Source organism: Diplotaxodon limnothrissa, linkage group LG15 (genome assembly GCF_057381915.1).
Source record: "Diplotaxodon limnothrissa isolate DT_005_m linkage group LG15, D_limnothrissa_male_GT1.1, whole genome shotgun sequence".
Classification (NCBI taxonomy): domain Eukaryota; kingdom Metazoa; phylum Chordata; class Actinopteri; order Cichliformes; family Cichlidae; genus Diplotaxodon; species Diplotaxodon limnothrissa.
The window spans coordinates 38673864-38700342 of NC_140610.1; the positions used below are offsets into that span (position 1 = coordinate 38673864).

The 26479-nt window shown below is 44.1% G+C and overlaps 1 protein-coding gene across 1 annotated transcript in view; it reads right to left on the reverse strand.

The window, feature by feature from the left end:
- Positions 1-50: 50 nt before the first annotated feature.
- ephb3b (eph receptor B3b) overlaps positions 51-26479 on the reverse strand; it is a 51804-nt gene continuing 25375 nt past the window's right edge. Inside the window, exons 2-17 of the mRNA XM_085372158.1 lie at positions 26045-26109; positions 20860-21532; positions 17520-17675; positions 16267-16602; positions 13332-13456; positions 12681-12837; positions 12441-12443; positions 12202-12310; positions 10644-10696; positions 10366-10488; positions 7834-8081; positions 7033-7248; positions 5886-6035; positions 5383-5582; positions 2290-2445; positions 51-159 (exon numbers count right to left, since the gene is read on the reverse strand). Of these exons, the coding sequence (XP_085228284.1) occupies positions 51-159; positions 2290-2445; positions 5383-5582; positions 5886-6035; positions 7033-7248; positions 7834-8081; positions 10366-10488; positions 10644-10696; positions 12202-12310; positions 12441-12443; positions 12681-12837; positions 13332-13456; positions 16267-16602; positions 17520-17675; positions 20860-21532; positions 26045-26101 (2871 nt within the window). The 5' untranslated portion in view covers positions 26102-26109. The remainder of the gene's footprint in view (positions 160-2289; positions 2446-5382; positions 5583-5885; positions 6036-7032; positions 7249-7833; positions 8082-10365; positions 10489-10643; positions 10697-12201; positions 12311-12440; positions 12444-12680; positions 12838-13331; positions 13457-16266; positions 16603-17519; positions 17676-20859; positions 21533-26044; positions 26110-26479) is intronic.

Here is a 26479-nt window from a genome sequence, read left to right on the forward strand (position 1 = left end):
TTTTTCCGTCTGGCTGTCCTTCGACTGCATCGGTTTGCGTGTCTTCTCACTCACACCTGGACAGGAAGTGTTTGGTTCATCTGTAGTCTCATGTCCTGAATGCTACCAAGAATTTTCTTCTGATGGCCAGCCAATGTAACCCCTATCCGCAGCAGGTCCCTGTGAGCGAAGAACAAAAAGGAAACAAAAAAAAAAAAAGGAAAAATGAGAACAGGTGGCTCAGTCGTGAAAACAAAAGAAAAGAAAAGAAAAGAAATAAAAGAAGGAAAACATCACATGAAGCTGAAGTGCAAATTTCACTGTTCACCACAAGTGAACACATACTCGACCAGGTGGGAACGCAACATAGGCCTCACCTTGGCGATGGACCATAAAATGGATTCTGAGAGTGAGGTAACAAAATGGGAGCACTCATCTGAGTGTTAGTCTTAATGCATGATACCTTTGTTACCCAGCAGGTGGGCATGAGGATGTGAGTCGAGCAGCAGTAATGACAGTTAATGATTAAAGTGCAAACTTCGCTACTGTCTGGCAGGTGGCAGACTTCACAGAGTCTATACCCGTCTGTCACTTGGCGAGAAAAAAAACACGGGAACACGGAAGCAAAAGGTTTTCTTCATCAACAACAGCCTTTCTCTGTATAACTACATGCTACTTTCAGCAGGTAGGTCCATCTTTCAACCACCCAATCACGTGGCAGCAACTCAATGCATTTAGACGTGTGCATATGGTCGAGTCAACCTGCTGCAGTTCAAACAGAGCGTCTCCATTGCAAAGCTCGGTTGTCAAGTGACTTTGAACGTGGCAAAGTCAGACGGGCTGGAAACTGCTGATCTGCTGAGATTTTCCCCGTACAGCCATCTTTAGGGTTTACAGAGGATGGTTTAAAAAAGAGAATTTTTCCAGCGAGTGGCTGTTCTCTGAGTTAAAAATGCCTCCTGCGAGTGCATCGAGCTGATGGGAAGGCATCAGTTACTCAAATACCTACTTGTTACAACAAAAGTATGCAGAAGAGCATCTCCAAATGCACAACAAGTTGAACCTTGAAACAGAAGACCACACTGGGTGTCACCCCTAAGAACAGGAAACAGGGGCTACAGTACGCAGAGGTTAAGTAAAACTGGACCATAGCAGGTGCCTGGGTAATGAGTGTCAGTTTCTGCTGCGACATTTCGAAGGGTCAGAACTTAAAACAACATGAAAACATGGATCCATCCGGCCTTATGTCGATGATTCAGACTGGTTGTGGTGTAATGGTGGGAAGGATATTTTCAATGTCAGTAATTTCATACTAGTATAAATATGTCTATACATACACTTAGTTGACTTCTCCAGATAATAGCTGAGGAGAGAGCAGACCATCAGCTGACCAGCTGACCACGAGTGCTCTGCCTCTGTACGCGTCCTGTCCCTTCTGATCTAATATAACCTACAGACAACATGCTTTCTCACTTTATGAGTTTCTCTGCTTCAAAAACAAAGGTATACAGTGAAGTCTATCACTTAACCAGATATGTACATAATCGCAGGTACACAATTTCGCAGCGCACATCTGTCCTCTCGTCACATTCGAGTCGCCACAACTTCACACAAACAAATTCTCCCCCACCCCCCATATTTTGCCAACCCCATCAGCACAGTGACGGAGGATGAAATGATAATAAATGGGCACCATTAGAGGAATTACTGGCCATTAAGGGCAACAGAGAGCCACAGTACACCACACCTGTCAGCCTAGCCAAATTGAAACAAATTACTCCCACCTCCACTGTCTATTATGCACCTAATGAGAATGATTTATTTATCATTATAATCCTAATTCATTTATTTAATCATCACTGGCCTGCAATTTCCATGGTTTCCATTGCATCATTTCCTGTTTGTAAACATGATCAAAGCTGAACCAAATTGCAGTAAAGGAAACAGCCGCAGGAGTTAGCTTAAAAATTGTAGGCTGCGGTGCTGTGCAATCGTGTAACGGTGATTTGTTTGCTTCTAAAACGGGTGACAAAGTATCAGTTTCTGAGCAAGCAACTTCTGATCAACCAAATATAATCACTTTGTTATCTCTGACATCTTCAATTATTAAACTAGTGTTCAGCATATATCAAAGTATGTGAGCATACCTACTGGAAAACAAATATAAATGTATTCTTTTTCTTATTCTGTGATATCTGAGTTGGTTCAGAGACCTGTTTTCCGCATCTCATCATCATATTTAAGTGTTTTTAATTTGACTCTGAATCTCAGTCCCGCTCAGGCGTTGTAGACCTGAGTAGCTCCACTCACTCTGCTGTCATCTGGGCCACCAGGTCAAAGGAAGCAAATCCTGCGTTGACAAAGTTGTCACGGTAGCGGCTCATCTTGATGGCATCCAGCCAGTCCCCCACAGTGGTGAAAGTGGTATAGTCTGGCACACAGCGGTCAAGCAAGGGCTGAGAAACCCTACATTAGGGGACAGGGGGGAAGGGAGGGAGGAGAGAAAGAGAAACAGAGAGAGAGAGAGGGTTAAGGTCGTCACTCTGTGTGCCTCTACCGGCCAACCTCACCCCCAAACGCCCCCTGCTGAGCGCCACCTCTCCATTTCTCTCCTCCTCTGTTCTCCCCCCCCTCCTCCTCTCCTCTCCTCTGTACTGAGTTGTGTGCAGGGGCGAGTGGAGGGGCGGGGCGAGGACCCAGGGAATGTACAGGGTGGGTGAGGAGCAAGTTGTGACTGTGGAGAGACTGGCTGGAGGCTTGGGTGGTGGATGTTGGCGCAACAGCTGGTGAGGGGAGGTCACGTGTATTCACACACAGAGCTTCAAATCTAGCTTAAACCAGCAACAAGTGTTAAAGAAACCAAGTGGAGATCGTTTTAGTCAGGAATGCATCTGCCTGGCAGCATCGGTGATGGTGATAATGTTAACAACAATGCAGAAAAGTGCCTTCTTTATGAAAACCTCAAGAAATGAAAACCTGGAAATATCTGAAAAGCTCTGTCTTTGTGTTTTGCGTCTCGTTCTTTTTGTTGCAAAGAGATGTCGGTGTATTGTTTGGGGACTGGTGAAAGGAGGAAAAAAACAAAAGATCAACAACAACTTGAAATTCAATCTGTGTGGTTGTACTGATTGCACTATTAAACCATCTACAAACGTGCTTTAAATCTGATCTGGAAAGATTGGACTCTTTGCGGTTTTGCAGGTCAGTTCAAATCAAATTTCGTCCGGCTGTGAGAACACGAGCTTAAACGACGGGCTGGGAGCCATATGCCTTTCAGTGCATAATTACCAATGCATAAAATGATACACTGTGTGCAACACGAGTCCGCAAAGGTGGAAATATTTTTTAAAAATTGCTTTCAGGAAAAGAGGGAAAAACACTGAAATGTAAACACAGATGTCACTCACATGTGTGCGCGGTTTCGCATTAGCGCCGACTTGCAATGTTGGGGACTCTGGAAGAAATGACTCACAAACTCATAGTTCATGTGTGTTTGACAGCGCATGAATGTGATTAGTTGCGCAACGCTTCCCTCAAACGTCTTGAAAACGTGTCGGAGGGCGCTCTGCGTGTTGCTGCGCACCTGTTGACAGCCCCAAAAGGGCTTCTTTAGGGGAAAAAAAGAACCTAACCTCCTGCGCTGATCAACGCTGCAGATAGAGAGGCCACCTTGGGAGTTTTAATAAAACGGCGCAACAACTCAGAGCGAAGCGCAGCAGATGAACGACAGAGGAGGTGGAGGTGGAGAGAATGTCCTGGGATGTGAAGGGAAAAAACAAGAAAGAGCACCACTGTCTCCACTCCTTTCTGCTCCGTTGATCCCTGTCATCCTTTTTGATGGCATTAGATTCATTAACAATTAAAAGGAATGGAGAGAGAACGAGAGGGGAAGGAGAAAGCACACGGAGGAGGAGGAGGGGAGTTAATAACAGTGATACAGAGGCTCCATTGAGTGGTGTAGATGGAGTGATTTTTAATAAGGCCTGTGCTTGGGCATCCAAGCCCTCGGGCTGTCGTTAACGCACGACTCTGGCTTCTCTTAATGGAGTATTGTTGGTCCTCCCATAAAATTGGCTTCAAAAGGGGTCCAGACTTATGCTGGCCACATGTTAGCCACAAGCACAACGCAGCAGGAAGGCTGGATAGTGCTGTGAGCTAGCTAGTGAGTCCACTACGAGCCGAACTTCATGTCATAAAAAAATGGCTGCTGCATTAGTCAGTGGTTTGGCCTTTTATGCAGTCATTGTTTTAAAAAGTTTGATGTTTCTTTCTTTGCTTGTTCTGACCGATTGAGCTGCAGCAAAGGATAGAAATCACCGAAGCTCACGCGGGCAAATATTCAGTCAGGTCAGGCATGTGCAACTCCCGCAGTCAAAGTCTTTAATGTCAGACAGCGTTAGCTAACCTCCAGCCACCCTTCAGTGCCGACCAGGACGACTGTAACATCTTTTACTCCTCCCTTGTTAGGTCTATCGGCAGGAGGCCACCTCTCTGCTGGCCCATTTAAAATCTCGTTAGCGGCTAATTAAAAGGCACTCTCATCTCTTTTTTGCATCGCCTTAATCGGGCTAATTAACCGCAAGCTTAATCTTCTAAGAGCGTCGCTCCTGTGGCCAACCGAGACCCTGGTTTCCCCCTTGAGCACAACCCAGGATTGTCTCTGTCCCTCCCTCAAGACAGAAAGACCCCGATGCAGAGACAGATAGGTAGGTCAGCCCCATCAGCTTTGTGCCAACTCGTTCCTCCAAATTCTTTCCAAGAAACCAATTGGACGGAAAGATAGTTCAGCTAAATGTAGATGTGACACGTCGAGCTCCCAGCTGGCGATAAAGCTGCTTTAAGGCTCGAATTGAGCAATGGTAATTTGGATTTGTATAACAGCTTACCCTGAGCTTGTGCAAACTAAAGAGTTGAATGAGATGATATCGGAACAATAAAAAAGAAGCCTGTTGTAGATGATTCAGGAACATTCATATCCACTATTTAAACTTAGCAATACTTGCAGAGTTCTCTTCCCTTGGTGCTAATGAAATTGCCTGACCAGCACTCTCTTTACTGACTGAGTTTCTTAAATCAATAAACTTAACTGACTGAAGGTTCTTGTTATTATATTACACCGCAAAAGCCAAGCAAGCCTAATCCGCCATATGACTCAGGAAAGGTAGTCATTACTAATATCCATTTATGCTATGACCATAATTATGCATTATTAATACACAGAGCATTACACTTAACAAGAGCCCTCAGGGGCATTTAGAAAAACACCCTCACATTTAAAGTCCCCTTCTATGATAACACGTTCCTCAGCATAAACAAGCATTTACTGCAAATCTCCACTTGACATGGCCTTCATACTAATTTTGACTTTAACGTGACCAATGTGCTTTTTATATTAAGGCTTACCCCGAGGACTGTGTGCTGTTGGTGACTACTTTGAGACTGGCAGCATTGCGAATAAGCTTATCCAACGTGGCCACGATCTGGGTGAATTTAGGTCGTAGGTTCCTTTCTTTCACCCAGCAGTCCAACATGAGCTGGTGCAGAGCCGTCGGGCAGTCCATGGGTGGGGGCAGTCGATAGTCCTGCTCCACGGCATTTATCACCTGGGGAAGGACAACAGAGAAATCCCAATCACTTCTAATCACAGAGTGTAGCGCAGAGGGAGGGCGGACAATGCGAGAGAGGCGGTCGATGGAAAACAGCACGGCAGAAGAGAGTGAATGGTGGGAATTATAAAAACCGGGGATAAAGAAGGAAAAAATGGCTTTGGTTATTCACAGAAACAAGGGCAAGCAAAAGTTGGAGCTGTGGGTGGATGTGTGGTGAGAAAAAGAATGGCTCTTCCACATAAATGGAAGAAGAAGGTGGTTTCTTATATATAAGCATAAATTCTCTTGTGATCTTACATCTTGATTGCTCATGTCCCAGTACGGCCGCTCGCCATACGACATAACTTCCCACATGACGATGCCGTAGCTCCAGACGTCGCTGGCAGAGGTGAACTTCCTGTAGGCGATTGCCTCTGGAGCGGTCCAGCGAATGGGGATCTTCCCTCCCTGTGGATATGCGAATGAGTAGGTGAGCATGAAATACTGGAGAGATGGAGCGCAAACACAGAGTCACACACATACAAGAGGGAAAGAGAGGGTGAGAAAAAAACTATCCAAGGGAAACGTTGATGCACAACAGATGGGTGCATGCCATAGAACCCAAACACCGCATTCACACAAGGTTAGTCAGACGTTTACAGACAAATGACACGTGCAGAGAGGTGAAACTTTAAGGATATGAAATGTGCAGCACAGTGCATTTTTCAGTGTCATTGTTAATCCTTTTCATTCAACTATGTACCCGATAGACAGTTGCTGACTCATACTAGGAGTGTCTCTTGGAGTAAAGAGCACAAAAATGAACACAACTGCTTCCTGCCATAAGGAGAATTGACCTTCTGCACGCCTCCTGACATTGTTCTGTGCTTTATCTCCTTCTTTGCTTTACTATACATGGATGTAAAAAATGGTCAGCGTCTTTCATATCGGGCCGAATCAGAGCTGAGAAGAAAAAAACAAAGCTGTCTTTATACCATCGTTCATATTCATAAGTCTATTATCCTCAGTATACCCTTTCAGACATAAATCCCAAACTGCTTTGCCAGTTGAAGAATATTAGAGACTCCAGCAATTTGTCAACAACCGATTTTGTAACGTTTCTGGGACTCTAAAACAAATCATGTGTAACACCTGCGTGCGATTGGAGGTACTCTTGTGATCTTTAAATTTCACGTATTCATTAATGTCATTAACTGGATCATTCCACACCCTTTAATATAGACTTCTATACCCTTAACTGTTCTTAATTTGTCCACGTGTCTGTGCCACAGTGACAAGAAAAACCTCTGATCTTGTGGGAACAGACCGGGCATTTATTGGACACGATGATTAAAAGAAAACAACAATAATGGGTTGATGTTGGAACAACATATGTAGCCTTTTTAAACACAGGAATACAGACAAACACAAAAAGCAGTCAAATGTAATATATCCACTAACTCACCAGTGAGCTGGTGTAGGTTGGATCTGTGGGGTCATCCTCAAGGAAACGAGACAGGCCGAAGTCAGATACCTTACACACCAGATTACTGTTAACCAAGATGTTACGGGCAGCCAAGTCTCTGTGCACGTAGTTCATGTCTGACAGGTACTTCATGCCTGCTGCGATCCCACGGAGCATGCCTACCAGCTGGATCACTGTGAACTGCCCATCATTGAGCTAGCAAAGGAGGAGAGAGTGACACGTATGAACTGCATTGCAGATCAAGGATCCATTTTCAAAGGAGAAAACAGCCTGTGTGCCTCTTCTTTCATGGTTTAGCTCATGGTTATTTCATGGTTTAGCTCTCTATATTCAGTGTCTTCTACACTTTTTTATGTCCTCTTACCTATATCTTTAATCTCTCATCATCTCACGCCGTAATCTCCTTCTCTTTTCTACATGCCCATTCTATATTCTTCCATTCTCCATTATCTCTGTATCAGCCCCCCCTCTTTTCTCTGGCAGACAGTGTATGATGTGACTTTGAGGCAGAGATTCATTGGAGACTGAGCTCTGTAAATGTCACCAACTGCCAGAATACAGGATTTGTAAGATATCCATAGTGAGCTCTGCAGCTGCACTTAAGAAGACCTTTTAAGGTTGCAAAGACAGTGAGATAACTGCAAACAAAAATCCAGCGGCTTTGGATGGGCTTATTTACCCAGTAGTGTTGCATCACTCATAAAATCACATTTTATACAGAGTAACTAATTTTAAGGCTATTCTGGTGTGTGCTTGTTTTTTTAATTAGTTTTTTCTCACCCTCAGAAAAGAGTCCAGTGCTCCATTCTCCATAAACTCGGTCACAATCATCACCGGACGACTTTTGGTGACCACACCTTCCAGGCGGATAATGTTGGGGTGGTCGAACTGGCCCATGATGGAAGCTTCAGATAGGAAGTCTCGCCTCTGCCTGTCGGTGTAGCCCACCTTGAGAGTCTTGATGGCTACGATGATCTCCCGGCGCCCGGGCAGCTTTAGGCGACCGCGACACACCTCCCCAAACTCTCCTGCGAGAGCCCAGGTGAGACAGCCAGAAAAACAGCAAAAGAGGAGAGATGGAAAGACAGACAGAGAGAGAGAGAGGGAGGGAAGAGAGGCATGACGGAAGAGTGGAGGAGAGTGGGGGGAAAGAGGGAAGAGGGGACAGTTAACTGGTTAGAACCAAGGAGCCAGGGAAGGGTAGCTGGGGGCAGAGTGGGACAAGGGGGTGTGGGACTGCAAGAGAAGCCAAGACTCTAGGCCAGTCTTAAGGGATTGTGATATAAGGGGAGGCATACAGTGACTTTATACTGTTAACTTACATACTAAAAGAAAAACAAATGGTGAGTGAAAGGCATAATGGCACAATGTGAAATGACACAGGACTGGGAAAAAAAAGCATAACATTTTTAGGGTAAAGTTGGGTGACATTATAGGCCAGACTTAGGGTGATTACGGGGAAAGGGGGGTCAAGGGTTTGTGGGGGGGGGGGGGGGGGGGGGGGTGCTAAGCTTCAGAGGGGCCGGAGAAGTGAGCACAGGAGGAAGAGATGGGTGGAGACAGAAGCTTGGGGGTTGTGGACGCTTTATGTTTACACTCTACACCAAGCGTGTGCAAGAAGCCAAGAAAAATCAGGTGATGAAAGTGATGCGTGTCAACACAGGTGCAAAGGTAACAAAGAGGGGGAGGTCAGGGAAGGCGGGGGCAAAGGGTTGAGGGGCATGGAGGGATGGATTGAGGAAGGGGGAGAGGAGAGGAAGGGGACAGGGAAGACAGGGGTTGAGGGTTTGTCACTTTAAAGGCGAATGCTGGGGAGCGAGGGTTTCAAGAAGTTGCCTCAGCAGTAGAAGAGCTGTCGTAGTAGTAGTAGTAGTAGTAGTAGTAGTAGTAGTAGTAGTAGTAATGGTAATAGCAGAAGCAAGCGATTCCCATCTCTGCCATCACAACGTCTTCCTTTTTTGGCTCAGAAACATATGCTAAAATATCTGAACCTCACATGGCACAGTCCTGTAGCTTTTAGGCAGAGATATAACTGTCAAATATATCAAAGACATAAAATATTTCACTGTCTACAACATCATGTGAGGGAGGGTTTCTAAAACAAGGGGGTTACAACCACATAGTGGATAGGGTGTGAGTACCAGGGAAAAAAAGGTCAAACATAACGATCCAGTAAAAATCCTCTTTTTAATTAAGAGGTTCTCCGGATATAAAAAAGTGGGCAGGGTTACAGGCAGCCAATCCTGGACTTGGAGCAATTTAATATATTTTACACCCCAACCAGACAGATTTAAACCTCTAGAAGAGTACAACAGATAAATATTAGCCATGGCTCTTAGAGACAGGAATTCCCCAAGCTTACACACACAAAACCAGACACAGAGCCAAAGAGCTGGACTTTAAGTCCTCTAAAGTACATATCCATTACAATCACGCCCTCGCAGGTTCACACAGTGCTCATTAAGGCAATCGCTGGCCAGTAAATCTCTCGATATTTCACAACATACACAAGTTTGTGAGCTACAGCAACTACAGTACATTTTCACATTACCTTCAGTCTTCCTTCTTTTAAAATTTCAATTTCCTTTGCATCAGTTTTGAAGTGCAGAGTAGTGCAATGAGGTATGAAAGAAGTAGAAAACAAGCCCACTTTAAGAGGTAGATAAGGTATCCTACAGCATTCCTGCCAGTAGCCAGATATAATTACCACTAGAATTACAACATCCTGCATTATTTCAATGATGGCAGCTGCTGAAACTCAAAACCTTAACGCTCAGTGTTTATCTGTGCACACGAAAGTTCAATAAGTGTGCAAAAAAACAGGTTTGTAGCTTATACTGGAAAATACATGCAATCAGATGGGATTAAACTCTCCCCTAGAGAAATCAATCCTGTCTGTATGGGGTTGTGCTTTTACAAAAATTTAATCAGTTATCAATAACTCTTGTGCCATATTTATTGCATTGCTCCCATTGCAGGATTGGGGTAATTTTTGCCTTTTAGGACATGGGTGAAAAAATAATCTACCATACAATGGGTATTAAAACTAGTTTAAACGCACACGGCGTGGTAAACGTGGGGGGTGCTAGAACTGTGAGTCACACTAACACAGTGCTGGACATCTGGAAGGCTAAAAAAACAAAAAACACAAAAACGTTCCTAAGAGGTGACGGTATGCGGTAGGGAGGCGAGCAAGAAGAGGGCTAGCGATGAATTGAGTGAAAGTACCGCTTGGTGTGAAGTCCTCTAATGGTATGGCCTGGAGGTGACTAGCAGTCTTCCCCCTGTAGCTCAGGAGCTTTGGTGGGTTACCTGCGCCAATGACCTCCTCGATCTTCACGCAGGACACATCGATCTCCTTGGCAAACTCGCGCACTGCCTCATTGGGGTCCTCGTAGGTGAAGGGGTCAATGTAGACCTTCATTCCCGGCGTTACTATTGGGGATTCAGTGGCAAGAACAGGAAAGTGAATCTCCGTTGCCAAGCAATAAATATTCAATGTGATATCTGTCTGATCACTTCTGACGACAGCGAGAAGCACAGACATGCTGCCGTTGGAACAGGCAAGCGAGCTTAGCGGAGAGACTTACTGTACTGCTGCAGTTTCTCTGTGTACTCTGACTCTGAACCGTTTCTCTGCTTTCTGTTGAGAAAGATGAAAACACAAACTGAGTCACGTGGTCCCTGCACAGTGGGACACAAACACTGCTGAGGAACAAAGGCACGGGGAGAAAACAGATCCCTAATAACGCCTAGTTGTAGCGTGAGATGCAGTCGCACTGTGATGTGGCATGGTAAATATGTGTAGTCTTTTTGTGCGCTGGAAGCAAGGGATACGCTGATAAAGATTGTATCAATGCCTAGTGGTAAAAATGAGTCATACTCGGGGACTGTAGCGCAAGTGTAAACAAAAGGATATCATACTATTGTCTGAAGCGGCAAGTGAAAGCCATTCACTCTCAGTACCCCCCCCCCCCCAAAAAAAATGAGCAGCCGTGACAAAAGCGGACTCAAACAGCAAGCTCAGCTGTCTCACTTTCCTCGCCCCGCAGACATCACACTGCACATTTCAATTCAATCTTGCTCTCTGGTTGTCAGTCTCCCTTTTCTGTTTTTATGAACTTATTTACTCTTGTCCTCTTATAGCCACTCAGTTCCTCCAGCTTCACCTCCATGCATCTGTCCCTTTCGCACCCAGCGGGGATGGGGTGTAGGCTCGGATACGGAGCTGGGTTGTTGAAATCACATGTTAATGTGCTTCCTTTGTTGTCTAACCAGTAACCGGGGCAAAAAATACCCGATGGTAATTTGCATTTTATTTTAAATTCTAATTTTCTTCTGGTATATGCCGAAGCTGTGTATTTTGTATCATTTCTATTTTTCTCCCTTCTTCTGTAGCAGTCAGAGCAGTGGCTAAGCCAAGACCCTGAGAGAGAGAGAGACACAATGTAGCGGTGTGAAAATTAGGGAGAGCGAAGAGGCAGGAGGGAGAAAGAAAAGGAGGGGGATCCAGGGAGATTATTATTCAGTCTAGCATGACCGATGCCCACGCTTGTCAGCAGCTGCCTGAACTGGCTTGCAGAGAGAACCCAAGTGGGCACCAGTCAGCAGTGGGTGCCAGCCTCTCGCACATATAGACACCCTCGCACGGCATTTTCTGCTTGATAAATGAATGGTATAAAGGATAAACGAGTGCGGTTAGACCCAGCTGATGTAGTGTCAGACTTTCTGAAAGGTAAGAGCAGCCACTTGCAGCTTCCCAGTCAATTGGGCTCAGCAGACAGGGGCGCATCTGGGTTCTTTGTGGTCGGGCAAACGCACAGTTGATTCTGAGTGCTGGGCCGTGAGGGCAGGCCTATCAGGCCCAACAGCTGCTCCACCATGCTGTTTCCACTGAGCAAAGTAGCATTTTGGCCAAAGCTGTTTACTATTCACAGATTCAGAAGGCTAATCTGGCATTCAGTGGGCTCACAGGTGGCAAAGCAATCCGCTGAGACTGTTCCGGGGCAGTTTGGAGGACAAGCAAACAAAGCTGACATTTGAAGCTATCTCGGTGTTTTGTTTTGTTTTTTTCAAATTGACGGGAAAAACAACAGTTTGGCACCAATGCTTCTGTAAGCCTTGCTGTTTTAGTAGCAGGATTCTCACCTCAGGCAGACAATAGCGATGACCACAACTGCAATGATGAAGACTAAGGTGGCGGTGGCTGATCCAACGATGAGCGGCAGCTGTTCCTGCAGCGACTTTGGGGGGTCAGCTTTACAAGATTAAAGAGAGAAGGTGATCAGTTAGTTAGTCAGTTGCCGCAAGCATCGACCAAACTAGCTGCAATCCAGCTCAGTACAAAAGTACGAGGTTTATTAATCTGTATACAGAAGAATCTGCACATCCTTTATAAAGTAGAGGAAGGGTATGGCTGATACACAGACTGGCTGACCATAGGTACATTTTCATCAAATCATAAGTCCGTTACAAGAATTTCAGTTTTTTTCGTTTCTCGCATATTGGCTTCTTACACTATAAACGCTTGAAAAAATCCAACACATCTATAAGCTTTGCATTGCACTATTTGTACAGACATATCCCAGTACATCCCCGGGTAGTAACGCAGGCGGGGTGTAACGTACTTTGGAGGTTGGTGCTGAAGTCGGCTGGGCTGCTGTAGCGACCGTAACCAGCGACTGTTCGAGCGCGGACCTGCACCACGTAAGGCGTACCAGCCTTAAGACCTTCAATGCGGGCGTTGCTCCGTTGGGCAGTCATGGTATGGGCAATGGCCTCACCCTGATCCTGCACATACAAATACAGGGATTAAACAACGCACCCCTGCTCCTCATTGTTCCTTCTCTAAAAGTTTTGATGTAGGTTGACAAAAAATATATAAAAAAGACAAGACCAAGAGAGAGAGAGAGAGAAAAGGAGTGCCATATCATAGCTGGTATGTTAATCTGACAGCAGAAGACAGCATATAGTGAGGACTGTGCTCTTTCCCCAAGGAAAACTCTAAACTTTCTGGGGTTTTAGAAACTTTTTAAGGCATGGATTGACAGAGGATGGGAGGGAAAAGAAGAAAAGGGAAGAGTACAACAGGGAAGGGATTGGAAGGATAGAAAGAGATGGAAAGAGTGGAATAAGAAGAAAAGGAAGCCTCACGGCCAACATGTGTTTATCAGCAGAGCCATTGTTTTCCACATTTACAGAAACACAGATGATACAGAAACCATGCGAGTCACTGAAATTGGATTGAATTACAGGCGTTCTCTAACATCGGCGCTTACCTTCTCATGGTACTTAATCTCATAATCCAGAATGATTCCGTTGGGCTTCTCTGGAGGCAGCCAGGACAGGCTCATGGTGCTCGCTGTGGCCGCCATCAGGTGAACTGTGGGCACTGCAGAGGGAGCTTCACAGGGGGAAAATAAATAAAGGGAAATCCGCTTTATTTATTGTTTTTCGTGTTATGTCTTTTGAAGTTCTGTGCCCTTTGTCTGTCCACAGAAGCCCAAATACAAAGTCTTAGCTGTGAGCTTTGTGAAAAGCTTTGGCCACTAGTTAGTATGCAGAGCCATTCCCGACTAATGCTCAAATTCTCCCTCCCAGAGTCCTAGGGGAACGAGAGGTTATGTCTAATTCTCCTGTAGCAAGAGAATCAAACTTTAGAAACTGATGGATAAGGTCCATGCAGTTCCCTCTGTCATATATTAACGGCGGGCGAGCTAAGGAACAGCCGCACATACAGAGTTTTGCACGTATGTGTCTGTGCACTTGCTTCACTGCTGCTGAGCTGTTACTCCACAATCTCGTTGAAATGTTTGAGAGGAGCTGTGCTTTCCTTTTTTTTCTCGGCTGTAGAAAAAGATCTTGTTCTTTAAGTGCTGCGCATGAATATAATATACAAATACAAAAATGTGCACACACCATACAATCTAATTATTTTATGAAACATGTAATCACTGGAGTTTCCCATGCTTAGTTTACACGTGCCGCATTAACAGTAAGCCCATGCCGCTCTTTCCTTTACTCCCTCCTCCACTCGGTCTACCCTTTTAACTTTACTTCACACCTTCCACTGTCTATCTCCACTATTACCTTTACTTGAATATAAATTTTCAGTGGACTTTTCAACTCTTTTGCTTATCTTTCACTGCTACGGCCCTCCATCCACCCCCCCTTCCTCCAGAGTTTTATGACTTCTTCACAAGATGTCCTGTCTAACCAAGACAGATGTGCTGATAATCACTTCTGGTCAATAAGGAAAGTGAAGTGAAGGAAGTCAAGTGTTGCACAATAATATTATTCGATACTGTACCGCACTCATTTTAGGAAAATCCCTGGATCAGTGTTTCTCATTCCCCCATACCACACACCAGTTTTCGCTGGCTTTGTTAAAAACTTTTACATCCCATTTTTACATTCTTTCATCGTCCCCATTCCATTTCCTTTCTAACCTCGCTGCTTGTCTTGGAGACCAGACAACCTTCTGTTGCTCTGTCTTTCTTTCTGGTGTCTGCACCTCCCCTTTCCTGAGTTTTCCCCTTCCTTGTAAGTCCCATCTATTCCATTTCTCCTTGTCTCTCTTATTCCCCCAGAAGACAATGCTTCCTAGGCAGATCCCCTGGTTACTCTAGCCAAGGGATTAGGGGCCCTCCTCCAGGAGGAGACGTTGGGAGTAACCATGGAGGTGGCCCCAGGGGCTTATCACCAACCCAGTATTTATTTTGATTCTTAAAAGGTGACTGCACATGCAGGGATGGTCTTGGGACTACACAAATGGATAATCTGATCACAGATGATGCACTCTTGCCCTGTTCTTTCTCTTCACTGCTCCCTCCGCACCCACCTGACCCCAAGCACCCAAGGGTGGACACTTGTCCCTGTCAGCCCAGCGCCAAACCTCCCCATGAAACAATGAGGCCCTCATGTGGGGCTGGTGGGGCCTTTGGGTTCCAGACTCACAAAAAGAAGGCATTCCTAAAGAATCTTTTAGGAGTAGGCACACAAGGTCAAAGGTGAGGAGGACAAGGCCATGGAGAGAAGGAAAAAGGGTGGGGGAGGAGGAGCCAAGGAATAATCCTTGGTGTTTACTAGGCTAGCCGAAAGAGCAAACTTAACACAGCAGCAAAGAGTTCAATTTACAAGTAAAAAGAAAAACTGGAGTGAGTAAAAGTACATCACTGAGAATAGTGAGATTTCCTAGGTAACTGAAAAAATGATCATAATAGTCCCCCAGCTATAGTGTCAAACATAAGGCTCAGTGGCCAAAGACTCCAATCCAAGGAGGGCGTACATTCTGGACTTTAAATGTATTTGGAGTTTTTCCTTCTGATAAAGACCGTTCATATTGCACCAAAGTAGTTAAGTAATAAACAAACCATTTAAAAAAAGAAGAGTTCTTGTTTTTTACAGTATGTCCACAAAAAATGTGAATTAATGGAAACTTTCTAAACCTTTCGGATTTTTTTCTGTGATTTAAAACATTTATTCCTTATAATTTTAGCCCAAAGAATAATGCTGAAAGCTTTCTTTCATTTACTACAGCAGCTTTTCTTTATCATGTGGAAAAACTGAGACATACTGTTGAAACTGCACTTCTTTTTCTTATATTAAGGTATCTTAGGATACTTATCCTTTTTCACTGACAGGTGGAGTGTTACTGGTCCAATGCACGATATACAATTATTCTGACGTCCCTGGTCTACAGTCTCCCTCCATTTATTGATTTATTTTCATCACTTGGCTTATCAATAGCGGGTTCTATTACTCTGTATATCTATATATACCAGATGGGTTTAAAAAAAATCATCTCAGCTCTGATTGCTACATTGGCCTAGTTACTGTTTTTGCTGAGAGCTGAAGGATCGGTGGGTTGGAACCAGTGGGCAGCCAGAATACTAAAGGTTCCACACTTTGAATATACACTGCCTCGCTATTGCTATTTGCAGTGGTGTTAGCACAGAGCATGCTGTGGGCGTGTGAAAAAAAGGTCGCTTTCTAAGCTCATTCAGAAGAATGTCTTCCTTCTCAATCCCTGTTCAAAGGAAAAATATGTAGCACACTCCTACATACATACAAGAAATTGATCTCTGCTTTTTAGGCGCAGAGCGTATTCTCTGACATCCTTTTGTGTCTTTTCCCAGCCTTTGAAAGTTGGCATCGCCCGAAACATCAATGCTGATCTTTGCCAGGTAGCCACAGTGCTGAAGCTGCACCTACCGGCCTGATTTGTGGTGATGTTCACGGCGGAGAACTGGGGCGTATAGGGGCTCTTGTTGGAAACGCCGTTGACCGCCTGGATCTCGAAGCTGTACTGTGTGTGGGCTTGCAGGTTCCGGACCGCCACACGCCGCTGGGTCAATCCCAGGTGGCGCGGTGAGATGTCCACGTTGTCGTCGCAGCGCGAACACATTCCCCGGTCGGGGAGGCACTTCTTACAGATGACGTTGTAGAGGACATCATCGCGGCCGCCCAGGTCACGAGGCTCGCTCCACTCCAGCACGAGCGAGGTTTCGTTGACGCTGGAGATGACGCTGCGTGGGGCAGACGGAACGGCTGCAAAAGGAAGGATGGGATGAAGAAAATAGGTCGCAATGAGAATGCATTCAATCTCCGTGCACAATGGGTGTAAAGAAATTTGTCCTGGTGACAGCACAGAGACATCAGGACAATAGACAAAAGATTCATACTGGAAAGCACAGTTTATATATCATTACACACACATGCATTCATTATTCCATAACTGCGCTGCGGTATTAGTACATTTCTTATGCATTAACTAGACCATTTTCTTTTCTTTCACTGTAACAAGAGACTGTTCCAGCAGTTCTTCATTAAAAAAAAGAAAAAAAGAGGACAGGAGTTCAAATTTGAATTGCATGCTTATTTCCACTGTGTGTCTGTGTGTACAGAGTGCTTGGGGGCAACGAGCAAGATAAACTATTGGCAGAGTCTTGGCAATTCTTATCCAATTACCGGAGCCTTATCTCTCACTGCACTGTGGGAGAATCAGCCCCACACCCCAGCAACAGAAAAAAGGATCTTCTTTCTTCACTTCTGAATAAATTCACCCCTCAGTGTCTGTTTGCTTTTAATAGAGCCAACAGTAAAAAAAACAAAAAAAGATAAAGCTCACAAAAAAACAAGTGGGTTTCACTTTCCGGCCGTAGTGGGGCAGAGACGTTGTGAGTGCAGGTTGGTGGGAAGGGGAGGGGTTGGATGATAAAGTTGTGGATAACGCTGGGAAAGCAAGCAGACTTGTTTGCTGTCTGTGTGGCGTGGCAGGAGCATTGTGCTAGGAGCTTTTATCAGCAGTTGATGGAAATATCCAAAGACGTTTAATACACAATAACTTTAACTTTATGATTACAACACATTTGGCCCAGTTCTGATGGGAAAAATAGACTAGATGTAAGGTTGTCAGCATTAAAACGTACTGAGTTATACAGATGGCTGAAGGAAGCATTACTTACTAGTGCAGGGGGAGTCGGGAGAATCTGTGTCTGCGCGGTAATAACCGTTTCGACAGGAGCAAACACTGGCTGCTCCCGAGCTGGCACGGCTGTTGGCTGGGCAGGGCAAGCACAAACTGTCCCCCTGTTTGGACTTGAAGGTGCCAGGGCTGCAAGCTGATGGCAAAAGAGGGAATGATGAAGAAAGCATGACCAACAGCTTAAAAAAAACACAAACAAACTGATTTTACCACTATCATTTTAGAAAGTGTCTTACTCTGGAATGAAAAGACAAATTTTACTTTTGCCAATCCATGCCAATAGCCTGTAATTCTACTCATTTTTAGTGGAAAAAGTACTATAGTATTTGTAGTAGTCTCGGATCAATACTAGCACAATAGGATTGATACTTTGTTTCTAATTTCAGTATGTAGCCCACTGAATTGTGTTACATAAATTATGTTTTTGGAAGTGAAGAAAAAACTATACATCAAACATGTCGGTTTGTGTTGACTGCCATGTTCATTTTATTTATAGCCTACAGCACACTTAAACAACAGAAGCAACAGAAGTGCTTTAGAGGTAACATTGGCATCCCAGGTCTCCTAAAAACGCAGTGTCAAAAACATGAAAATCTGACTGGTGTGCTTATGTTATATTGATTAATTATTTTTGAATGTACAAATAACATTTACTTAGTGGACGATGTATTCAGAATTTGCAAAGTGAGGAAATCAGGAAATGCAAACGTGCAAACATAAATCTTTGTATACAGACAGAGACCATGTCAAAGTTTCTTTTTTTTAAAAATTGTTTTTTCTCTGTATTTCTACTGAGACTACTTCTATACAGGAAACTACTTTCAGCATAACTTTACCTAAACTGGTTCTTGAAGGCAAGTCAGTAACATGAAAACACTGCTAGGATTTGAAAATGCCATATCTCCATTTATAGCTGCTGTTTGGACGTTTATAACTCGTGTGATAAGTTACAGACGTGCAGGGAAACTGTAACGGCAACATTGTGATTCAGGACGCTTGGGTAGGCTCCATATCTTTCATAAACTGTCTTATTAAAAGATGAATGAGTTTGCCGCCATGCCTAATAAAAAAAGAGAGGCAGGAGCAGGTAAGAGAGGCAAAGTTTACAAGGGCCAGTTGATTAGCTGACCCACTAGCGCATTAGCTCGTCAACGTCAAGGACAAACTGCAATGTTTGTCCTCCCCCCCGAATGATAATTATCGTCACAGATTCCATGTTGGATTTATGCTCCCCTTTGAAAACGACTGAGGTCAGAGGTCAAATTTACAGCAGACCACTTACTGCTCCTGCTGTTTTCCTGCTTCTGAAAGTTCAATATTAGCTCAAAACCACCAGCTGGCTGCACCGTGTACATTAGCACTGAGTATATTTGTTCTCCCACCAATTTGTCAGAGTTATCCACACTGCTGGCTAACAGGAAGTTTGGTTTGATAAACAGATAAAGAACTGACCTTGAATTTAGGTGTCAGAACAGTTTCTTTAAACAAATTTGTTCATATTTTTTCACCTAACACAGAACAAATTGCAAGATAATTCTGAGCTCACAGGGCAAGAAAAAAAATATTTTTAACTGTTAGCAAAGATGTTGAAGAAGCATTCCCGTTAAAGGAAGCCTCTTTTTTTACACCAAAAGGTTGAAAGCGCTGATCAATCACTTCCAGCGAGTAAAGGGGTCATCCTGTTCCTTTTATCTATTTTCCCTTAGAGGAACCATTAAAGAATGAGGAAGAAAGACAGACAAGGGGGTAGAGCGAAAAGGGAGGGAGAGGTGGAAGAGGTGGAGGCATAGAAAATGCTAATCCTGTAGGACCCCCACCTCCCCTCTTCCTCGCTCCCCTGTGTCTTATCCTCTCATGCAGAACATAGAGCTTAAGGAACTGATTAAAATGTATGCTGAAATTGGAAAGTCTGAGGCATGAAAAAGTAAAGAATATTGGGGGTAAAAAATGTGCAGCTAATGAGTGGGAAGGCAAAAAAGGCTCATCGATTAATATTAATACTGACATCCTTACTGTAACTCTAGTGGCTTATTAATGAGCACAACGGCCTTCAGATTAGGAAGGAATTGGAGAAGTAAAGACTGGCGCAGAGAGAAATGAAGAGCTGCAAGAGATACTGTATGCTAGGAGGACAGAAAAAGCACGGAAAAAGGGTGATGAGAAATGAGCATGGAATAATATAGAAGGAGAGGAAGGAAAAGGAGAGAGGACCTAACGAGAACAAGAAAGCGAGATTTATCCCTTGTGGTTTCTAGTGATTAGAGAGCATTTTATCAGCGGCCAGTCACCAGAGCTTCAACCTTGAGGTGCCAGAAACAAACAAATGAGTTTTTAACCACGTTCACTTTAGATATACTACACTCTCCCCTTTGTCTCGTGCGAACACTCTCCTTCTAAAGGTGAGCGCATATTCAGTATCCACCCACTCCTGGAGTGGAGTGGATACAAAATATAAGGCCTGTGCAGGGTCATCGCTTTCTTCTATTATAGGAAGAAGGACCCAGACAGGCAGGGATCACCGCCGAAGTCGAAGCCCAGCGAACACGCACGGGGCACCTTGCATTCACGTGATCAATAACCTCACCAGATCGCTCTTTCACTCTTCACACACTTTCTGCACGCCCAGGCCTAATTTTACACCCACGTACACACAAGCACAAATTTTTCCATTTATCCTTCATTATTCTCATGCTGTCACCTGCACTCCATTTCAGTCGGGACCTTGCTGTTTAAATTTACCTTTCTCTTTCACCTCTGTGAACCTGTCATGTTTTCCATCAGACCTGAAGCCATTAGCCACTCGCTTTCATAAAGAGACAACACACTGCATTCATTTTGCAACCAACCTCAAGGCAAAACTGAGGTCACGGGAGTGCGTAGCCCTGCTAGTCTGTATTATTATAGCTTGTAATCACTGGATTAACATGTCAAAAGAAAACAAGATAAAATAAATTATTCATTACGATGTGTTGAGTGAACAATCCAGCATAAAACAGTGTATCCTGTAGCCAAAATAATGTCCAATTAATCTCTCAGGCAATCAGTGTGTTTTTTTCCACAGCAGTTAAGTCTTTGTGAAGACTAGGACCACTAGTCTAATACCATTCCATGTTCCCAAAATGTAAACGTAAATGTCTTCTCATATGATCTTCGTAAGAAGGCTCCATCCTGAAATCTGAGGACTGTAACATAAGATGAAGTAGCACACTATTCTGTTGTGGGTTTGAACCTTGAGCAACCTGTTGAAGAATGTCTAATCCACTTAATCCGCCACAACACGTCATAAACTGACCTAAATTATATATTGTGAAAACACTCACCTTGACACTGGGTGTCCTTCATGGCCGGTTCAAAACCAGCCATGCAGGTACAGGCTCCTACAGGAACCATCCACTCCCCATCTCCGTTGCAATAAAGCTTCAGCGGCACAGACACCTCCAAGGCATTGGGGACACAAGTTCCTGGGGCTATCACCAGCGATGTCGCTTCAGCCCCCGTTGCCGTTTCGGGAAATACGGCGAAGTTGGCGATTGTGGTGGAGCACTTCTTATAAAACACTCTGACTGAGATGAGCGACATGCAAGCACCGAGATCCTGGAAGGCCAAGTAGAAGCCAGCTTTGGACAGCGGGCCAAAACTTCTGACTTTCGTGTTTACCCGTCCAGACTCGAGCATGGAAAAACTCTCATCTGGGGCGATGGTGTCAACCTTCGCATAAGGGTTCTCCATCCAGAAAGGGCTGGTAGCCGTAGCTGAATCCGAGTCAGACTCATAGTAGAAGAGGTTAAATGTTTCTTTGCAGGAACCAGGGATGTTGGGAATGCTGTTGCAGTCACGCACTGTGAATTTCATCTCCACATATACGCGCAGTACATCTTTTCGCGGGATGAAGTCGCTACGTAGCCAGTTATTTTGGTTGAGCTCACGTACATTGCAGACTTGATACGTCCGGATGGGGTTCATGGCATCGTCGTAGCCACTGACCTCTTCCCACTGAAAAGAAATCAGATGAAGAACATGAAAAATTAGCAGCTGTAAATGTCTGATAGATATTGAGTTGCTGCGGGGCATCTTCCATCGAACCTAGATGAGCTACATTAAATCAAGTGGCATAAAAAGCAAGTGATTAAAGTACCAGGACACAAGTCATGAGGGAGCGAGAATTGGACTTTTTCAGTTTAGCTGTATTTCTTTTACTTCCATTCCCTTGCTTTTGCCATGATGCACCTTTCATTCCTGATTAATGTGGCGAAAAGCCAGGCACAAGGACTGCAAATTCATCACAATTACAGGAACCTGTCACCTCCTCGCCACAGAGCCACCAAAGCATGTTTACCTCATATCTGTTTGGAAGAACCAGCCACACTGCTTCACAACCAATTACGCTTCAATTACCGAGCAATGACTGCAACGTCCTCTAATAAAAGCGGGGAAAAGGCGGCAGTTAACCTTCATGCTTTTCTGTTTTTACACTCTACATCTTTCAATGCTACTACAGTACCCAGGGGGTGAATTACTCGGGATAAAATGGGATTAAATTTTCTAAACTTTGATTACCAGCTTCATTAAATGAGTGCAAGCAAACCAGACTGTAAAAGCTTTGCTGTGAGACGCGTTAATGTTATGTCTTTTTTTCTTCTTCTTCTTTTTTTCAATCTCGAATGAGGACACCGCGATTAAATCATTTCACTTCAAACAGCAATTCCTGTGTGTATAATATATCTAAGTGTGTGCGTGTGTGTTTGCGTGCGTGTGTGTTTGCGTGCGTGTGTGCGCACGCTGAGGGATCTGCTCCCCTTTCTTTTATCAGACAAACATTTGAGTCAAAGTATTTTTAGACACGTTTAAATACAACAGTAGTTAACAGTGCTATGCAAAAGACGTGCCAGTGCTTTAGAGCATTAAATGTAGAGGGAACAGGGGAGGAAAATAATACTAGAGAAGGGAATAATGGGTGGCTGTAGCTTATGAGGTAGAGCGGGTCACCTACTAATCAGAAGGTTGGTGGTTTGATTGCCAGCTGCACCAGTCTGCATACCAAAGTATCCTTGGGCAAGATCCTGAATCCTAAGTTGCTCTGATGCATTCACTGGAGTGTGAATGTGTGAGAATGTGAGACATTGAAAAAAGTGATGTATGGATGGGGCAAGTTCTATAAAGTGCTTTGAGTGACTATATATAAACCATTTACCAATAAGTCACAGGGCAGTCAAAAGCTAACACACCACTTTGCATTTAGGTATTGATCATTATTAATCTCTGCTTCTACCAGACGTTTTTTCCTGCCAAAAGCTAGTTTTTCCTTCCTACTGTTGCCAAGTGCTTGCTCAGAATTTGTTTAATTTTGGGGGTTTTCTCTGTATTACTGTAGGGTCGTTACCTTGCAATATCCTCAAGCGCCTTGAGATGACTGCTAAAACTATACACCAAATGCATAGTGCATATTTAGCGTAACTGGTGGTGAACTCGCTACCTGAACCTGAGACATTGCTATATGAGATATCTATAGTAAAATTAAATCTCTACAGTTATGTTCTTGGGGCTGGATTGTACCTCAAAGCATTTGCCTTCCTCAACACTCGGGTAAATAGATACCGCTTTTCCTCTTCAGAGCCAGTCGTTTCCTTCTGAGCTTGAAGCATCTTAATTAAGGCTGTGATATGGATGTGGTGGAGACAAGGCTATTCATCCAAGACCGTGGAGGCCATAAGGGACACAGGGGGAAGAATGGGTGTAGTTTGGCTGTGGCATTAAAATGATGGCCCCACAAGAGCGGGAGAGAAGGAGGAAGCGACCAGAGGGAATCGATAATCACCAGCCAGGTCAATGGAATGGCTAAAAGCATGAAGTGTCAATGGGTATTTAGTTTAGTGTAATAAATCACCCTGCGCAAAAGAGCAATGCGGCCAAGTGTTTTGTGGCTGTGCGTTTGTATAAATTTGCTCATGCGAGCTTGTCTGGCCAAATTTGTGCTCACTCTGTGTGTTTGTTTGAGAGTATATATATATGTATAGGTGTGGGTCTGTTTGTGTATGCGTGCAGTTAGAAAGGGGTCAACCAACCCCCCGTCAGACATGCACCAGTGGGCAAACAATCTGAGAGCCTGCTTACCAAGCCTGAATGAATTAAGCATGTTGTGCAAAAAAGGGTCAAGTTTCTTGGCGTCGATTTTCAACAAGATGAATTGTTATGCAAGATTGGCGAGCCTCTCTGTTTTCTCTTTGTCCTTTCCAATCAAAGCTTTAACTTTCACCTCTAGACGGCAACGCACGGGCCTTACACATTGCACATTTTGGTGCAACAATAATTCTCAAAATCATCATTTAAAGCTGTTTTTTTTGCCAGTTTTATCATGTTTTTTCATCCTTCGACCTTGGATGAATTAAAAGAGAACATTTACTCTAAGAAACCTTCATGGCAACATGGATAAACTATTATTATTAGCTTTAGGCATTGCTTGAAATGCTGAAAGTTCCAACAAGCTCAATGCAACCAATTAGTGTGTTTTTATTTTGTTGTTTGTTTAGCCGGTTCAATAATCCCACTAAGGCTAATTTAATACTGTTCCAGCTTGTTTATGACACGTTTTGTGCAGGGAAGGTGGTCTTGTGAAGGAGACAGTCATATACCGACAATACTTATTATCTCTGTAGGCTCGCTAACTTCATATATTGTTGTCAACGTATGCTTAGGGAAAGCCCTGTGGGTATCATTCCGGGTCTGAGGAGAGCTACTCAGCGGAATTCCCCCTTCTTCGCCCATCTGGTTTGGAACATAAACGGCATGATTTATAGACAAATATTCACACGTCACACATGGAGGCATAATGAATGCTGGAAATCCAAACGCATCAACCAAACTGGTGCTGAGCTGCATGCATCCATGCCTCATACAGAGATGCTACAGTCTATAAAGACAGATGCAGACAGACTGAGAAATGCACATACCATAGCAAACAGAGACGTGAAAGAATATACTAAAAGAATGTGTGTAAAACACAACAACCTAGTGTTGGAGCATGTAAAGACACTTCCTTACGATTATCAGCGCTTACAAACACAGCTTCTGTGTAGCTTTATGTTTGTAGCTTCATTTGCATGTGTTTTGCAATGTTATTTAAAAAGATGGAGACGATATGATTCGTGTTTGGCATGAATGAGAGAATGTGTAGTGTTAGATTTGCTTTTTGAGGAACTGATTTTCTTGTCTCATACACTCTTTCCTTCTTGACGCACGGACATTGCTCTGGATTTTCCTGAAACCCTGTCTCTCTCTCTCTTTCTCTCTCGTCCCTTTCCCCGCAGGCTGCTTTGTTTGTCCTCTTATCCACGGCATCGGTTTCTCTTAAACACTCGTCACACACAACAAAAACAGGTTGGGTCGTTCCCACCGCAAGACTGCGAGAGCAAACAAACACGTATACAATAAAAGTCTGCGTGAAGAAAGGAACAAGGCAACACGGACGATTGATTTTGCGAGAGCGAGGGACTGAGAGTGAAAGTGAGGGAGGGAGGGAAAAAATAAAAGGAGGGAAAACGCGCACACAAACACACAAAGGGTGGAAAAATAACTCAGGGACAACAAATGCTGTCTGTGGCACATTCTGCTGCAAACACACACCCACCCAAAAAAAAAGGGCCAAGGGGACAAATTCATCTCCACCCTTTTGGCAGGTAATGTGGGAAATCTGGATTGCAAAAGGGCAGCTACTGTATGTACATCTACTGAGAAGGAGCATCTGTTGTAGGATTGTTGGAACAGAAACAGAGAGGCATGTTTTTTAGGTTCCTAAACCATGTCTGCCTGGACCTCGTGGGAGCATCACCGCTGCATTGTAGCGTAACAGGATGAAGAGGTGTGTGTGTGTTTGGAGGGAAGGGGGAACAGAAATGGGACATGCCAGGCTGTGAGAGGGTTTGTCCTCCTGATTGTTTACAGCTGAGGTGGCTAGTGTGTGTCTGGCACAGTGAATGTTTAATGGCTAGGCGAAAAGGAGCATAAGGAGGGTGGGTGACTTTGAACAGCTGGGGAAGAATCCTCTGACAAGTGTGTTGTGGTAAGAGCAAAAATATACTAAAAAAAAGGGGGCCCATCGTTCAAAACACAAGGGCCAAGTCAGAGGACCACACAAAGGCAAGGGAGGAGTGCTGGCAGTCTTTGAAGTATATCCGAGGAGGGGTCGAGGCTCTTTTTGCCTCATTGTGGAGACCACATGGGAAAGCCATGTGAGGCTGTCATGGACACTTTGTGTAAGGTAGATTTGGGTGCTGAGACATTTATCAGCGTTTAAAAGGGAACTTCATGACAACACCAATGCTTTTTTTTTTTTGCATTTTTCAAGAGGAGGCAAGAGGGAGTCAATCAGGTCAGTCAGGTGAATTAGATGTCAGTGCATCATTTGTTTTGCTGCCTAAAATATTTTAATTGCATCAAATGGTAAAACATAGCCTGGAGTATTGCTCATTATTAACACAACACAATGCACACTATGCCCAGTAAACTCACCCCAGTCTCAGGATGTGCAGTCCAAGCCAGTTCTGTCGTGGCCCACTTTGTGTCCATCAACGTCTCTGAAAAATGGAAGCAGAAAGAAAACAACACAATCAAACAAGGAAGAAAAAAAGAGATCAGTAGAACTTTCAGTTGTTTTACAACAATCTCATAAAACTTGCAAAATGATCCAAGGAACAGATAGGAGGCTCTGACCAAAGCTGCTTTCAGAAAACTGTGTGAATAAAGGACACACAAGCTCACAACTAACTGAATTGATTTAGACAAAGGAGTACTTTATGTGCAAGTGAGTATGTGTGGGTGTGTGTGAGTGAATGTATTATAGATGAAACACGAGACAGACAAAGGTCCCGATAGGTGATCAGTGAGGTATTGTGTGATATTTTACTGTTGCTCCTCATTAAGCTAATTAGTCCCAATTAGGTGTTT